Below are 18,306 nucleotides of genomic sequence, written 5' to 3'. Positions count from 1 at the left end.
TCAGACCCCCTTAAATTTTTCACTCTTTGTTATATTGCAGCCATTTGCTAAAATCATTTAAGTTCATTCTTCTTCCTCATGAATGTACACATAGCACCCCATACTGACCGAAAAACACAGAATTGTTGACATTGTTGCAGATTTATTAAAAAAGAAAAACTGAAATATCACATGGTCCTAAATATTCAGACCCTTTGCTCAGTATTTAGTAGAAGCCCCCTTTTGATCTAATACAGCCAGGAGTCTTTTTGGGAAAGATGCAACAAGTCTTTCACACCTGGATTTGGGGATCCTCTGCCATTCCTCCTTGCAGATCCTCTCCAGTTCTGTCAGGTTGGATGGTAAACGTTGGTGGACAGACATTTTTAGGTCTCTCCAGAGATGCTCAATTGGGTTTAAGTCAGGGCTCTGGCTGGGCCATTCAAGAACAGTCACGGAGTTGTTGTGAAGCCACTCCTTCATTATTTTAGCTGTGTGCTTAGGGTCATTGTCTTGTTGGAAGGTAAACCTTTGGCCCAGTCTGAGGTCCAGAGCACTCTGGAGAAGGTTTTTGTCCAGGATATCCCTGTACTTGGCCGCATTCGTCTTTCCCTCGATTGCAACCAGTCGTCCTGTCCCTGCAGCTGAAAAACACCCCCACAGCATGATGCTGCCACCACCATGCTTCACTGTTGGGACTGTATTGGACAGGTGATGAGCAGTGCCTGGTTTTCTCCACACATACCGCTTAGAATTAAGGCCAAAAAGTTCTATTTTGGTCTCATCAGACCAGAGAATCTTATTTCTCACCAACTTGGAGTCCTTCAGCTGTTTTTTTAGCAAACTCCATGCGGGCTTTCATGTGTCTTACACTGAGGAGAGGCTTCCGTCGGGCCACTCTGCCATAAAGCCCCGACTGGTGGAGGGCTGCAGTGATGGTTGACTTTCTACAACTTTCTCCCATCTCCTGACTGCATCTCTGGAGCTCAGCCACAGTGATCTTTGGGTTCTTCTTTACCTCTCTCACCAAGGCTCTTCTCCCCCGATAGCTCAATTTGGCCGGACGGCCAGCTCTAGGAAGGGTTCTGGTCGTCCCAAACGTCTTCCATTTGATGATTATGGAGGCTACTGTGCTCTTAGGAACCTTAAGTGCAGCAGAAATCTTTTTGTAACCTTGGCCAGATCTGTGCCTTGCCACAATTCTGTCTCTGAGCTCTTCAGGCAGTTCCTTTGACCTCATCATTCTCATTTGCTCTGACATGCATTGTGATCTGGAAGGTCTTATATAGACAGGTTTGTGGCTTTCCTAATCAAGTCCAATCAGTATAATCAAACACAGCTGGACTCAAATGAAGGTATAGAACCATCTCAAGGATGATCAGAAGAAATGGAAAGCACCTGAGTTAAATGAGTGTCACAGCAAAGGGTCTGAATACTTAGGACCATGTGATATTTCAGTTTTTTATTTTTTAAAAATCTGCAACAATGTCAACAATTTTGTGTTTTTCTGTCAGTATGGGGTGCTATGTGTACATTCATGAGGAAGAAGAATGAACCTAAATGATTTTAGCAAATGACTGCAATATAACAAAGAGTGAAAAATTTAAGGGGGTCTGAATACTTTCCGTACCCACTGTAGTAGAACCGTATGATCACTATTCATACACAGGGGAGAATGACAGGCGGATTGTTTACATCAGCCGCCTGCCTTTCTCCCGCTGTCACGGACGATCGCGAGTGCCTGGCGGCACACACGCGGGGGGGGGGTCCGTGACCGAGCGGGAGCGCGCCTCTGGCGGTGCACGCTCGCTTCCCAGAGCCTCACAGGCAAGTGACGTACCCATACGTCGCTTTGCCTGTGAGGGGCTGACCGCCGCAGTATATGTACTTGCGGCGGTCGGCAAGTGGTTAATGTATGCACAGCATGTGTGTGTATAAATATATATTGTTTTATTTCATATTATGCAGTGTAGTGTGAGTTATGGAGAGTGGTTGCCTCTAAGAATGCCTGAGAACTCGGCAGCAGTAATTTACCGCTGCTTGATATATGGACACCTAAATGTAATTCTTTACATTTCAATAAAGGTAGACAAAGTAACAATGCATTGCACCACTCCCTCACAGCACACGCCATCGGGTGCGTGTTATACAGAGCATAGCGCGTTCCTGTTGGTGTGACTGGTCCCTTAACTTGGGAGCGCTCACGTAGACTAATATCACTAGTGGTTAGTTGCCACTTCCGCTGGACCCCACCAATCTTCAAAATCTACACCCCCATCTCCTTACTCCCCTTCTTCTCCAAACTCCTTGAACGACTGGTCTATAACTAATTGAGTGACCATCTGACTAAGAACAAACTTCTTGATCCCCTTCAGTCCGGATTTCCCCCTCAACTTTCCACAGAAACTACTCTCCTTAAACTCACAAACGACCTACTAACAGCTAAGACCGATGGACACTAGTCTGTACTACTCCTCCTGGACCTCTCTGCTGCCTTTAACACAGTGGACCACCCCCTCCTCCTCAAAAAACTCCACTCCCTTGGTCTCTGTGACTTTACTCTTCAATGGTTCTCATCCTACCTATCCCAACGCAACTTACAACTCTACTACCTCCTCTTGCTTTCTCTGTCGGGGTCCCCCAAGGTTCTGTTCTTGGTCCGCTACTTTTCTCAATCTACACCTCCTCACTGGGTCAGTTGATTGCCTCCCATGGCTTTCAATATCTCTACGCTGAAGACCCCCAAATCTATCTCTTCAACCCTCAGCTCACTCTGTCAGTCTCCTCACTCATCACCAACTTACTAACAGACATATCAGCCTGGATGTCACATCACTTCCTCAAACTCAACCTATCCAAAACCGAGCTCATGATATTTCCTCCCCCACGTTCCACTTCCCCTGATTTCTCTGTCAAAATCATAGGCTCCACTATCAAACCGTCCCCCCATGCCAAGGTCCTAGGTGTAATCCTGGACTCTGAACTATCCTTTTGGCCACACATCCAGTCGCTGTCCAAAGCTTGCTGCCTCAACCTCTGCAATATATCCAAGATACACCTCTTCCTAACCAACGACACCACAAAGCTTCTAATCCACTCCCTGATCATCTCTCCTCTCGATTACTGCAACTCCCTTCTCATTGGTTTACCTTTAAATAGGCTTTCCCCCCTTCAAAGCTTCTAATCCACTCCCTGGTCATCTCTCGTCTCGATTAACACAACTCCCTTCTCGTTGGTTTACCTTTAAATTGGCTATCCCCCCTTCAGTCCATCATGAATGCTGCTGCCAGGCTCCTCCAATTTACTAACTGCTCTGTGTCTACTACCCCTCTTTGCCAATCCCTCCATTGGCTGCCACTCAACCTACAAATTAAATTAAAGTTACTAACCATAACTTACAAAGCCATCCATAACTTGGCACACAGCTCTATCACTAACCTGGTCTCAAAATACCAACCAAATCCTTCTCTTTGTTCCTCCCAGGACCTCCTGCTCTCTAGGTCCCTTGTAACCTCTTCCCATGCTCGCCTCCAGGACTTCTCCCGAGCCTCTCCATCTTCTGTAATGCTCTACCCCAATCTGTCTGACTATTTCCTACTTTGTCCGCTTTCAGACGATCCCTGAAAACACATTTTCTTCAGAGAAGCCTATCTGGCACCCACCTAACAACTGTACTTTTATTTTCTCTATCAGTCCATCCCCCACAGTTATTACCTCTTGTATCTCTTAACCCTCCAGATTGTAAGCTGTAACGAACAGGGCCCTCTGATTCCTGCTGTATTAAAGTGTATTGTAACTGTACCGTCTACCCTCAAGTTGAAAAGCACTGCGCAAACTGTTGGGCGCTATGTAAATCCTGTAATATAATAATAATTAATTGCAAGTTATAGTATAAACATGGAGATTTTTTTTTTTTTTTGCCCTGCAGTTTTTTTTTTTTTTTTTTTAGGGTCTTACTGATTACAGAGGAAACAATGACAGACTGACAGTGTTCACAGCTATTAGCATGTAGTGACACGGGTAGTGATTACTACAGTTAGGGATGGATGTACAACTGCCGGCATCCAGGGGCACACATTTGTCCCTAAGGGCTGTTTCATACGAAAAGGGTGCAGTGTAGTATACCCATGGGTTTCCAATACACTTCTATTAGATTGCATGTTTATCATGTGTTTCCTGTAAGCGCACAAAAGTGCTGCATCTTTGGTGCACTTTTAGAAAACGCATGATCTAATAGAAGTTTATGGGAAACCGCATATAACCTGCTGGAAAATTGCGGGTATACTATGCCGCACTCACACTGCGGCCAAGCTACATTGCGGCAGTGTCAGACCGCCTTTATAGTAGGTAATCTCTCCATGTATGACTGACTATATGCAGACTGTCAGCCTGTTGTTGATTTGTTCAGGCTTCTTGTCTGTGGCTGATCGGAAAGCACGCCGGCAGCCTATGTTACTCTATGGGGACACAGCGGCTGTCCACACACTGTCTACATTTGGAGCCACTCGCCCACCTCTGTATAACTGTCAAATCCGGATGAGTGTTTTAAGGATACTTGCGCAGATGCAGCAGGTCTTTTGCATGTCCCAGATACCAGAAATTAGTGGCATCGATGTGCTAGATAGAATCCCTGGTGCATGCACAGGTGTGTGTACACACTGCATTTTAAAAAAGTGCAGAAGAGCAGCAGGGGGAGGGTAATAAAGTGGGAGTAAAGTTCCGCTTTAACAAAAGTGCTGTTGTGTTGTGTTTTTTTTTTTTTTTAATGTCTGTGGTAAAGCCATACAGATGTTTTATAAATGGGGCCCTATTCCATTGCCCACATTTTTCAAGTGATGCTAACATTCCAAGCTTCGCCCATTACAACTGGGCATTGCAGTGGTAACGCTGTGTGATGAAGAGCTCACATGGTAGAAGTGGACATTATCAAAAACTTCCAGTATGTCAAAAATATCTGTCATTGAATGAGGATCATTTTTATTTCTCTACAGAGAAAGGATTAGTCCTTTGGCTGCCTGCTTGCCAACACATATTGCCCTGATTGGGAGTGAAAGTGGCAGCAGATCTGGTGGATCTGTGTTTGTGACCAGGATGGGTGGAATTTCCTCTTCATGGCTTGTAAATGGTCCATAGATAGCCTTTGCTGTGACATAAACTAACCCAGCCTCCACTTCCACTGATGGATACATATCTTGAGCTGAGGGCTGCAGCACCTGGGGTTTGTTTACATCCAGCACTTCAAGTCCCACATCCCTGGCTAAACCCTAGATCCAGCAATGTGCTCACCTTAGCCATCGCTTCTCTCTCCTGTGCCGGTATTTCCACTGTGGGCAACCAGCTGTGACAGCTTGCAGCTTTACTGCCGGGTGCGCAATGCATGTCCTGAATTGCCTGGCAGTCCTCTGGGACCTGTGATGTGTCTCAGGTGACTGCAGGGAAGGAGGGGGTGAGAAGAATTTCCGCTTGGATTTTGGATTGCCTAGGCGATCCGAACGAAAGTGGGAGAGGGTACCTGTAAAAAGTAGGTACCCGCTCCCCCACGAAAAAAGAAACATGCCAAAAGTGGCAGGGAAGGGTGGAGAGGAGTACTTAACCACTTTAGCCCCGTAAGATTTGGCTGCTCAACGACCAGGCCACTTTTTTCAACTTGGCAATGTGCGAATTTAACTGACAATTACGCGGTCATGCAATGCTGTACCCAAACAAAATTTACGTCCTTTTTTTCCCACAAACAGAGCTTTATTTTGGTGGTATTTGATCACCTCTGCGCTTTTTTTTTTTTTTGCGATATTAATAAAAAAAGAGCAAAAATTTTGCGAAAAATTTACATTTTCTACTTTGACTGTTAAAAAATATCCAATATATTCAATTTTTGTCATATATTTAGGCCAAAATGTATTTAGCTACATGTCTTTGACAAAAAAATTCTCAATGAGAGTATTTTTATCCACTTTAAGACCGGAAGATTTTGCTCCCTTCCTGACCAGGCCATATTTTGCGATTCGGCACTGCATTACTTTAACGGACAATTGCGCAGTCGTGCGATGCTTTACCCAAATTAAATTTACGTCCATTTTTTCCCCACAAATAGAGCTTTCTCTTACGTCCTCCGACAGTCGCCGCCCCTTCATATTCGTCACAATAGGGTTATTGACCTTTGCTCCGTAGGAGTGGCTAGACAACAGAATATGTTAATATCAAAGCTTTTAGCATACCCCACCCCCAGGGGGTGGTCCCCTCAGTCAATACACTCCTGCTTCCTGCATTCCTACCTCAGTTTCATTTGTCTAGCTCAGGAGTAGGTTAGGCGTTTCCTGTGCTGGGGCTTTTCAGTCTCAGCTTCTTTTCTCTTTTTGATTTTATTTGGAGTTTTTTTTTTTTTTTCTCTTTCTTTACTTAGCTGTTCATTTTCAGCTCTAGTTAGATCTTCTGATGAAGATGATCGTGCGTTGCTGGGTCTCGGGCTGGCCTCCCTGGTTATCCGGGGTTCAGGGCCAGTGGCTTCCCAGCCTGCCATCGAGTGTTCAGCTAGGTTTCCCTGGCAAATATGAACGACCCATCCCTGTCCGCTGCAGGGATGCTGCGGTGAGGTGGCTACCTCACTGGACGCCATGCGGTTTCGCACCGTAATTCCACTGCGTCCTGGCTGCGACTCTCCCTGTCCTTAGTGCAGCGGTTTGATCGCTTGTGCGGGCTCCCCGCGCCATCCGGATGGTAAGTGTATTTCTGTGTGGGGACCTGTCTGTCTTGGGTGTCAGTCTGGGACTGTGGGATCCTGCATGTCTGTGCATTATGTTGAGCTCCCTGTCAGTATAGCTGCTCTCTGTGGGCTGCAAGGGGGGGGGCTCTCCTGCTCTGCTCTGTGTAACAGGCTGTGTGACATGCTGTGTGCTGTGAAGGACATGATTGTGAGACATGTTGTGGGCATACTGTGCGGCGACCGCTGCTGCGGTCCGCCATTTTTTTGTGACAGTTTTGTGGTGGCCGATCCTGTGTGGTGAGAGTGCCGTTTTGGCGCCAAATGCCGCCATTTTGGCAGCGATCGCGCGGGCCGCAGGTCAGGGTTTCTGCCTCTACAGCCTCGGCCGGCGGCCATGTTTGTGTAGCCTTACATAGGCTTTATGGGGGCGGTCAGTCTCGCATCACTTCCTTTTGCTCTGAGGACAGCGATCGATGAAGCAGCAGCCTGTGTGACCTCTGCAGGTTTTACCTTCCATTCCTGTATTCCTTGCCTTTGTATTCCTAGCCCGGTGGGTCAGTGTGTTTTGTGAGTGCGGTGGGCTACGATCGCCGCGACCTTAAAGGGGCAGTACTCCTTTTTTTCCTAAGTTACTGGGGCATGGATTCTCAGGAAAGCAAGTTTCCTCCCTCCTTGGTAGGGGGCCAGGGGGCTGCTGCTGCTTCCCCCGAGGGGGCTGATCTGGCTACTATTGTGGCTAACCTTGCTGCTCAGGTGCAGATGCTGATGGCTGATCGATCCACAAAAAGGCCCAGGGTGTCCATTTCCTCTGATTCAGAGGGCGATGGGGATGCTATGGCTGGAGTGCCCTTCTCAGGGTCTCGTTCTTCTCTAGACCTTGCGGGGTCTGAAGGGGAGGCTGAGGTGGAAGGGGTTGATAATTCTCCCCCTGGCTCGTCTGAAGAGCTTGCACTCATGGATGAGTTGGTTGCTTCTATCAAACAAACGCTGCATTTGGAGGATGAACCATGTCCTCCTGCTTTGATGTCCTCTTATGGGACGCAGAGAAAACGCAAAATGTCGCAGGTTTTTCCTTGCTCTACGGAATTTCAGCGCGCTGTTGAGGAGCAATGGCGCAACATAAAGAAGCCTTTTGCTGTGCCGAGTAGGTTCAAGCTGCATTATCCTTTTACACCAGCTACTGATGAGCGTTGGTGTGTGCCGCCTCAGGTGGATCACGCGGTGGCGATTTTGAATAAATCCACTGCGATTCCTGCTGAGGATACCCCGGTGTTCCGGGACCCTACGGACAGGAGATTGGAGTCTCTGGCCCATCACTCTTATACTGTTGCGGGCTCTATGCTGAAGCCTATTTTTGCTTCCATTATGGCAGCACAGGCTATTGCCGATTGGACGCAGGTGCTCAGGCGCACTCTGGTGGCTGACTCTGCTTCGCCGTCGACATTGGCTATGGTGGATCAGATTCATCAGGGTGTCATGTATTTGTGTGATGCGGACCTAGATATGGTCCCTTTGGCTGCGGGTCTGCAGAGTGTGGCGGTGTTGAACCGTCGCCTGATCTGGCTGAAATGTTGGTCTGTTGACCAATCTTCTCGCAAGACTTTGGCTAATTTGCCTTACGCGGGTTCCCGCCTTTTTGGCGAATCCTTGGATACTCTGATCAAGGGTGTTTCTGGGGGTAAGAGTACTCTTTTGCCCCAGACTCACAAGACTAAGTTTGTTCGCGGTAAGAAGAATACCTCGTTTAGACCCTCTCGGGGGTCCTTTCGTGCCTTTTGGTCGCACTATAAGGGTAAGCCCTTCAAGGGACAAGGCTCCCAGAAAAAGCCGTGGGCAGGTAAGCAGAAGTCCGGCCAGTCCGGGTCCGCTGCCCATAACAATGCGGCCTGAAGGGGCGCCCTCACCCAGTTCTGGGGTGGGGGGACGTTTGCTCGGTTTTCTTCAACCCTGGCTGGCCCGCGTTCGGGACAGGTGGGTTCAGGAAATCGTTCGATCTGGATACAAGATAGAGTTTCTCTCTCGGCCGGCGGGCAGATTTTTTCCCTCAAATCTTCAGCTGTCTCCGGAGCGCTTGCGGGATCTGCACCTGGCGGTGCGGGACCTGCGGGCTCAGGGAGTGGTGATTCCGGTGCCTCATCGGGACAGATTTCGGGGATTCTATTCAAATCTGTTCACTGTGCCCAGAAAGGAGGGCAAGGTACGTCCGATTCTGGACTTGAAAGCTCTGAACCGCTTTGTGCGGGTTCGCAAGTTCCGCATGGAATCCCTGCGCTCGGTGGTGGCTGCCCTGGTTCCGGGGGAATTCATGGCCTCCATCGACTTGAAGGATGCGTACCTTCACATCTCCATTTTCGAGGGTCACCAGCAGTACCTTCGATTCGCCATTGCGGAGGATCACTACCAATTTGTGGCGTTGCCCTTTGGTCTCGCCTCGGCTCCGCGGGTTTTCACCAAGGTGCTTGCGCGCGGTTCTGGCTTTGTTGAGAGCCCAGGGCATCTCGATCCTGGGGTATCTGGACGACATTCTGGTTCGGTCTGCGACCAGTCAGGGCCTGGTGAACGACCTGTCCGTCACGATGCAGACTCTGCAAGAGTTCGGTTGGACTATAAATTTTCCAAAGTCGACGCTGTGTCCGTCGGTTCGTCTCCCTTACCTGGGAATGATCCTGGACTCTGTTCAGGCGAAGGTCTTCCTGCCGGAAGACAAGCTCCGGAAGCTTCAAGAAGAAGTCGGGTCCCTCAGGGACGTTCAGTGCTCGTCCCTCCGGACGTGCATGAGGTGTCTGGGACCGATGGTCTCGGCTTTCGAGGCGATACCCTTTGCCCAGTTTCACACGCGGGGTCTCCAAAGGGAGATTCTGGCCAGGTGGGACAGACGACCGCAATCTCTGGATCTCCAGATTTCGTTGAGTCATCGCACCAGAAGGGACCTTCTGTGGTGGCTCCAGTCCCCGGCGGTGTCGGGGGGGCAAGTCCTTTCGCCCTTGCTCGTGGACAGTGATCACCACGGATGCCAGCCTGTCGGGCTGGGGTGGTGTTCTGGCCATTCTGTCTGCCCAGGGAACTTGGTCGGAGGAGGAGTCCTCCCTTCCGATCAACATTCTGGAATTGCGAGCAATAAATCTCTGCCTTCGGCGTTGGTCGGACAGGCTGCAGGGCCGTCCGGTTCGGGTGCAGACGGACAATGCCACAGCGGTGGCCTACATCAACCACCAAGGGGGCACCAGGAGTGCCCGAGCGGCTCGGGAAGTGGCCGACATTCTGTCTTGGGCCGAGACGCACGTCCCGGCGATATCTGCTGTTCACATTCCGGGGGTGGAAAACTGGCAGGCGGATTATCTGAGCCGCCAGACCCTGGACCAGGGAGAATGGTCCCTTCACCCGGATGTCTTTCTGATGTTGTGCGAGGAGTGGGGGTCCCCAGATGTGGACCTGTTCGCGTCTCGTCTGAACAACAAGGTGGAAAGGTTCGTGGCAAGAACGCGCGATCCTCGGGCAGACGCCTCAGACGCGTTGGTGGCGCCCTGGCATCAGTATCGTCTGATGTATGCCTTTCCACCGATTCAGCTGCTGTCCAGGTTCCTTCGGAGGTTGGCCTCGGAACCGAAAACGGTGATTCTGGTGGCACCAGACTGGCCTCGCCGGTCTTGGTGCGCAGACCTTGTGAATCTGGCGGTCGACGTGGTGTCTGCCTCTTCGAGACGATCTCCTGTCTCAAGGACCGATATTTCATCCTGCTTTACAGTCGCTGGCTTTGACGGCCTGGCTGTTGAAACCCAGATCCTGAAGGATAGGGGTCTCTCCCCTGAGGTCATTCACACTTTGATTAAGGCTAGAAAGTCCTCTTCGGGGAAGGTTTACTACCGTACTTGGAAGGCCTATTTTGCCTGGTGTGAGTCCAGGGGGTATTCCCCTCGTTCATACTCGGTATCAAGGGTGTTGGCTTTTCTTCAAACGGGCGTGGACCAGCATTTGGCGTTGGCCACGATTAAGGGTCAGATTTCTGCTCTGGCCGTTCTCTTTCAGCGCCCTGTGGCGTCTAATTCTTTAGTTGGCACATTTGTTCAAGGGGTGCGGCATCTGGTCCCTCCTAGGAGGGAGCCTTTGCCTCCATGGGACTTGAATCTTGTTCTGTCCGTGTTGCAACATGCTCCCTTTGAAAAAATCAGGGAGATCTCGTTGTCTCTGTTGTCCAAGAAGGTTGCCTTTTTGGTGGCAATCACCTCGGCTCGTAGGGTGTCGGAGCTGGCTGCCTTGTCCTGCAGATCTCCGTATTTAGTGGTTCACTTGGATAAGGTGGTCTTGCGTCCTAACCCGTCTTTCCTTCCGAAAAGGATTTCGGAATTTCACCTCAATGAGGACATTGTCTTGCCTTCGCTTTGCGCTAAGCCTAAACATCCAAAGGAAGTGGCTTTGCATTCCTTGGATGTTGTTCGGGCGATCAGGGTTTACCTGTCATCGACTGAATCCTTTCGCAAGACGGATTCTCTCTTTGTCCTTCCAGAGGGGCCTCGGAAGGGCATGGCGGCGTCGGCCTCTACCATCGCCAAATGGATCAGGCAGGTCATTGAACAGGCCTATGCTTTGAGGGGGAAAGTTCCTCCCATGCCTGTGAAGGCGCACTCTACAAGATCTCTGAGTACGTCTTGGGCCTGTCATCATCGGGCTTCTGTGGCCCAGGTGTGTAAGGCGGCGACTTGGTCGTCCGTTCACACCTTCTCAAAATTCTACAAGGTGGATGTTCAGGCATCGGCAGATGCTTCCTTTGGCCGTAAAGTTCTTAGTGCGGCAGTGCCTTAGGGTCCTTTTGTTTGGGCCCTTGGCTGTTGGGGTATTTTTACCCCTAGGTTACTGGTTCTTTCCTGGGTTGTTGCTCCTGTTGAGCAAGTTTTTTTTTCATGTTGCCCAGTTGGTTTCCTTCCTTTGGTAAGGTTCTTTTCTCTGATGTGGGTATTGCGTTGCCTTAGGCGCGGCTGCTTTTTTTTCCCACCCCTCATGTCTACACTGCTTTGGGACGTCCCTATTGTGACGAATATGAAGGGGCGGCGACTGCTTTGCATTGAAATTGCACCTGAACCGCTGAACGAAGTAGCACCGAACCAAGCTTTGACTGGGCTTTGAAGTCGCATTGCAAACCCATCTGCACATATGTGAACCGAGTCTGAAGGTATCGGTTTTAGTATCAGAGCATTTGTACGAATAAAAGTACTCATGCAAATGCTTAGTATCGGCACTGGTATCGGTGCAATGCTAACCCAAGTAGTCAAGTATGAAAAATCCTCCATGTCCTGTAAGTACTCCAAGAAAAGGATTTTACGGATAAAGCAAAAATTCTAATTTTCTGTTTAAACAATAAAGGATTTAGATACAAACCGAAAAAGATAAAGCCTATAATTTGTTTTTGCGTCGTTCATACAGAACAAATATGTACTTTCACTGAGCGAATAGCTATGCAAATTCTTTATAAATCAGCCTCATACTGATTGGATTTAGATCTTTAGGCTCCTTTTATACCAGCCGACTCCAGTTGCGTTTTTCAGTGAAACTTTGGAGTCTGACTTTGAAACGAATTTAAAGTAACTTTTGACACTCTGGCATTGAAGTCATGTACAGGAACCTTTTCTGAAGTTGCGATGACTTCAGTAGTGTCAATTGGAACGGCTGTCATAGAGATACTTGGCATTTTACATGTCCTGCGACGTTGGGTCTCACAAGTCGGATCCTAAGTTGCACAAGTGAAAGGAGCGGATTCTGGGGGGTTGAAACCTTTTGCATTATTTGTAGCCGTTTAATGACAATTCCATTTTAGGAGTTTGCCCATACAATCTCCGCTTTAAGAGATGTTTTTTGATTGTTTAAAATGCATTTGCATTCTATATCAAAGTATTCAATGAAATAATCAATCATTCTTTGGTGTGTGTGTGTGTATTGTAAGCAAGAACAGATTTGTCTCTTTGCTTTTTAATTCTTCATCCTCTGTTACTCTGCTGTTCTGAAAGCAATCTGTATGAACTAGAATTTGGCTGTCTACACATCTTTTTACACTCCTTTACCTCAGACAGATGTCAAAAACTACATGGGGTGATGTATGTATGCCAAGCTGCTCTGGAGGAAGCTGGCCAGTCGAAGGAGGGGGGGTCTATTGTCAGCAAATTTCAGATGCCATGCTCTCTGCTCACGTAGCACTTTATAGAGTGTGATGCCTGGAACTGCACGTCTCTCCTATATGTTGGCTGTGACTCAGGCTGTGTGCTTAGGGCTTCCTCTCCTACTCTACAACGCAAAGCTCTGCTGTCTGTGTCATGGTAAGATGTTTGAATGCTGCAACCTGACAATTCACATTATTGTCTCCCTTCCTTTTATGAGTTTACTACATAGGTTTAGCAACTCTAAAACTTCTAAGTGCGCTTTATATCCAACAAAAAAAGTAAGGCTGAGCATATTTGTTACGACATTGTCAAAGCTTGTTTCTCAAAAAACGGTAATGTTTGCTGGTACTTTTTATATGTGCTCTGATATCTAAACTTTGATAGAACAGTTACCATTTTTTTTATTTGATATGCCTGTTTCCATGTTTTGTCTTTTAGGTAGCCTAATTAGTCCTAATGCTTTTTCTTCCATTCCACACGCGGAGACTGGTAACCCAGGTTTACTTTGGATTGAAGCCAGGAAGAAATAAGGGCGTTGTGGTTGATATGGCACGTCCAAGCTCTAGTAAGTATCACTGTGTTGGTAGAAATAGTATGTACATTTGCTATAAGATGTTATTTCCATCCAACTGTTTAAAGCTTTTCTTTAAAAGAAAAAAAAAACAGACTTTTTATGTTTTTATTATAGCTTGAATTTTGCATGGTACTTACAATGATAAGGCAACATACATCATTCATTTTTATAAAGGTTGTTGAATGGTCCGAAATTCAAAGAGTGAGTGGCTCTGCAAGCTCCAGCCTGCTCGCCTAACCTGGGTGCAAACTTCTAGCCTGAACAGCAACTGCATCCTATCAGATGTAGTCATTATTCAGATATTTTCTCTCTGTCTCTCACGGGCTGAATGGACAGAGTTTAACCACATTCCGCCCACCCTATAGCAGATTGACGGCGGGAATGTGGTTGTATTATCCTGACCGGAGGGCATATGACGTCGGCAGGATAATGCGCTCTGCACGCCCCCGGGGGGCGCACAGAGCGGCGATTGGTGATGCGACATGTCAGTCTGACTCACCGCATCTCCAATCTCGGTAAAGAGCCTACTGACGTAGGCTCTTTACCATGTGACCAGCCGTGTCCAATCATGGCTGGTCACATAGTAAACAGGAAGAGCCGTTGATCGGCTTTCCTCAGTTAAGTACCTGACCTGCACGAGTAAAGGAGCGCCGATCGGCGGCTCCCCTGACGGGGGGGGGGGGGGGGGTCGGCACTGGTAATCAGATCATTTATTACCAGTGCAGACCCTCGGGGGGGGGGGGGTGGGGGTACCATTAGAGCCACCAGGAATGCCCACCCATGACCCCAGGGATGCCCACTATGGCCACTAGGGATGGCAATCAGGGCTCAGGGAGCACCCCCAGTGCCCTCCCCATCAGTGCTGCCCACCAGTGCTCATCATTGCCATCTATCAGTGCCGCCCACCAGTGCCGCCTATCAGTGTCCACCACTGCCGCCCGTCAGTGCCCACCAGTCCTGCCTATCAGTGCCACCTGTCAGTGCCACCTATCAGTGCCCATCAATGCCGCCTATCAGTGCCCAGCAGTGCCGCCTATCAGTGCCCACAATTGGAAATGGTGCAGGGGGGTATAAGCATAACTCAAGACTCCAATTTATGTCTCGATAATCAAAGGGAGTAGCTGTTTGGTACCCCATTGGTGGACTCTACCAAAGAGATCAAGAGTTCTGGGAAACTGTGGGTTGTAGGGAGCAAGGAGATGCATTGAGGATGAGCTGGGGGAAGAGGGAAAGAGAAAAAAAGAGGGGGGGAGGGTAAGGAAGTAAATGAGAAGGGTGTTGGGGAACAAGGGCAGACAGGAGAGGGGGAAGGAAGTTAAGCTGTGGCTAATTGACCCCTCCCCATTAGACCTGCCTGCGTAGTTCCGGGGCCAATGCCACATGGCAGAGTCAGCGGCATGACACCAATGATCTTTTTAGCTATCTTTAAGGTTAGAATTCAGACCATTACTGTAAAGGGGACCTTCTTCCTACTGGCCATCAATGTAAAGGGCATGTTTCCTAGTAAATTGGTTTTAGCAGGGGTTCCCCCAAGACCTAAAAGTAATTTCAAGGGTTCCTCAGGGGAAAAAAAAAAGGTTAAGAAAGGCTGTTCTAGTATATTACCATTATCCTGTGTATTTTAAAGGCCAAGCCTTTCATTTCAGTTTTTCATGCAAGCTAAATCACACATTTGGCTTCTTTTATCTCACGAGGATTGCAGTTACAAGATAAAGATATCCTCACCAGAATCCCACCTCTACCCAACAGCTGTGGACAATACAAAGCCAAATCATGGTGTCACACTTTCCCGTAAATTTTCTATAATGTAGAATAAACAAATTATTGGAGACCCCAGCTGTAAGAAAGTGACCCCTTATAGTCCTGTAGGAGGGAGCCCAATCATAAACTGCTACAAGGAGACACAAACCACTGTAGTCTTCAAGAGGTAGAAGAAGTTGGGAGATTTTGAATTTCAGGGACATTGTGTTCTTTGCACACTAAATAGTAATGATGTTAACACCGCATTGTTTTTTAACCTTACATCATTTCTCACATGTAATAGATCTGGCTGAATTTCGAGAAGTATTTGCTAAGGCAAAACACATAGCAGTTATTACAGGAGCTGGAGTTAGTGCAGAGAGTGGAGTTCCTACTTTCAGGGGTGCTGGAGGATACTGGAGAAAATGGCAAGCTCAGGTAAGCATTGGAATCGCCTGTATAGCGTTTCATCTGTTATATTTATGGAATAACTATCAGAGGGATAGATCTGTTAAAAGCATAGGCTGTAAATCAGTTATGATTTGTAAGTTTGTTTACAAGGATAGGTCGTATAAGCTGAAGCGTTGTAAGGAAAGAAAGCTAAACTATGTGCAAAAAGAGATTATGTTACCCTTTGCAATCAATCAAATTACATGTTTTATCCGTTTAATTGAAAAAGAGATCTTATTATTGTAGGTCATCATGCCTCTCTGCTTTTCATTAATCTGCATTTACTAGGTTAGAAACAATACAGTGGTAAAATGACCCCCTTTTTATAGGGTCACTCCACTTTCGTGGGGGAAAAAATACATTTAAAAAAATAATATAGCTTATACAATTGCTACATAAGTCATATTATAATTAAATGTTATTAAAAATTACCTTTCCTTTTTCAATCTGCAGTACTGTAATTTTCTGTAAAATGCAATATGGCTACCTGGAGGAATTCTGTACACAGTGTGCAGAACGTCCCTAGAAATGTAATTTCTGCTTGTGTGATTGGCTCACTGGTTTCCCCACAAGTCTTCGTTAAGATACAAGTTAGATTTTGGGCATCCCCAGCAACAAAAATATAATTTCTGGTGGGATACTCCCAATGGGAAATCACATCTAAAGGGATGCAGACCCTGACACTTTCCCCATTCGAGCCCTGCAAGTGTAGTATTTGATAATTTATAAAATCATTCACATTCACTTTGGAAATGGACCTAAACAAACCGCTATAACAAAAAGAAGAAATCTGCAACAAAGTTTGTTAAAATCCCTACACTGAACATAGATCACATGGAGGGGAATTTTTTTTCTCAACAAAAGTGGAGTTTCTGTTTAATGTATTTATTGTAAATTAAGCTTTATTATAAAAGATTAAAGTACAGATCAAGAATTCAGCAAATTGCTGTTGGCTATGTCCAGGTTTGTCCATTGTCTACTTCTAAAGTCTACTTCGAAATATCCAAATTGGGCCCAAAGTGTCAATATTTTGTGTGGCCACCATTATTTTCCAGCACTGCCTTAACCCTCTTGGGCATGGAGTTCACCAGAGCTTCACAGGTTGTCACTGGAGTCCTCTTCCACTCCTCCATGAGGACATCACGAAGCTGGTGGATGTTAGAGACCTTGCGTTCCTCCACCTTTTGTTTGAGGATGCCCCACAGATGCTCAATAGGGTTTAGGACTGGAGACATGCTTGGCCAGTCCATCACCTTTACCCTCAGCTTCCTTAGCAAGGCTGTGGTCATCTTGGAGGTGTGTTTGGGGTCGTGATCATGTTGGAATACTGCCTTGCGGCCTAGTCTCCGAAGGGAGGGGATCATGCTCTGCTTCAGTATGTCACAGTACATGTTGGCATTCATGGTTCCCTCCATGAACTGTAGCTCCCCAGTGCCGGAAGCACTCATGCAGCCCCAGAACATGACACTCCCACCACCATGCTTGACTGTAGGCAAGACACGCTTGTCTTTGTACTCCTCACCTGGTTGCTGCCACACACGCTTGACACCATCTGAACCAAATCATCAGACCACAGGACATGGTTCCAGTAATCCATGCCCTTAGTCTGCTTGTCTTCAGCAAACTGTTTGCGGGCTTTCTTGTGCATCATCTTTAGAAGAGGATTCCTTCTGGGACGACAGCCCTGCAGACCAATTTTATGCATTGTGCGGCATATGGTCTGAGCACTGACAGGCTGACACCCCCCCCACCACCCCTTCAACCTCTGCAGCAATGCTGGCAGCACTCATACGTCTATTTCCCAAAGTCAACCTCTGGATATGATTCTGAGCACGTGCACTCAGCTTCTTTGGTCCACCATGGCGAGGCTTGTTCTGAGTGGAACCTGTCCTGTTAAACCGCTGTATGGTCTTGGCCACCATGCTGCAGCTCAGTTTCAGGGTCTTGCCAATCTTCTTATAGCCTAGGCCATCTTTATGTAGGGCAACAATTTTTTTTTTTTTTTCAGATCCTCAGAGTTCTTTCCCATGAGGTGCCATGTTGAACTTCCAGTGACCAGTGAGAGCGATAGCACCAAATTTAACGCACCTGTTCCCTATTCACACCTGAGACCTTGTAACACTAATGAGTCACATCACTTCGGGGAGGGAACATGGCTAATTGGGCCCAATTTGGACATTTTTACTTAGGGGTGTACTCGTGTTTGTTGCCAGAAGTTTAGACATTAATGGCTGTGTGTTATTTTGAGGGGACAGCAAATTTACACTTTTATACAAGCTGTACACTCACTAGGGAAGCAAATGTGTCCAGGTTGGTAGGCGACTAGTAGGGAGTGGGAAGGGAAGGTAATGGGAAGAGGATGAGAGGGGAATAATTCTACCAACCCTGGAAATGGGGATTTAATTGTGCCTATATTTCACACATTCGAACCCAAAATGAAAGAAGAAATAATAGGAAATATAATTAATTTATTGACAATTACAAATGCATTATGTATACATGTATATTTTCTTCAACAATCATATCCATAAAGCAATGTATTTCTGAAGTATATCACATAAAAACGCTCATGGATCGGCGTGTTTCGCTACAATATCTTCCTCAGGATCCGCACATTATGTGTAAATAGACAATCATAATGTGCGGATCCTCAGGAAGATATTGTAGCGAAACACGCCGATCCATGAGCGTTTTTATGTGATATACTTCAGGCA

The 18,306-nt window shown here is 47.3% G+C and overlaps 1 protein-coding gene across 2 annotated transcripts in view; it reads left to right on the top strand.

Annotated features, from left to right (window-relative positions):
* SIRT5 (sirtuin 5) overlaps positions 1–18,306 on the top strand; it is a 36,297-nt gene that overhangs the window by 5,933 nt on the left and 12,058 nt on the right. Inside the window, exons 1-3 of one of the 2 annotated variants that reach the window (XM_082259390.1) lie at positions 12,832–12,984; positions 13,267–13,393; positions 15,447–15,580. In XM_082259390.1, the coding sequence (XP_082115516.1) occupies positions 13,285–13,393; positions 15,447–15,580 (243 nt within the window). In that variant the 5' untranslated portion in view covers positions 12,832–12,984; positions 13,267–13,284. Of the gene's footprint in view, positions 1–12,831; positions 12,985–13,266; positions 13,394–15,446; positions 15,581–18,306 lie in introns of those variants that run through there. The other variant, XM_082259389.1, reaches the window with a different exon arrangement.

Source organism: Pelophylax lessonae (assembly GCF_965119305.1).
Source record: "Pelophylax lessonae genome assembly, chromosome: 5".
NCBI classification, from domain to species: Eukaryota; Metazoa; Chordata; class Amphibia; order Anura; family Ranidae; genus Pelophylax; species Pelophylax lessonae.
Note: the sequence above shows the minus strand (reverse complement) of the source record. Positions and strands in the feature narration are given on the sequence as shown.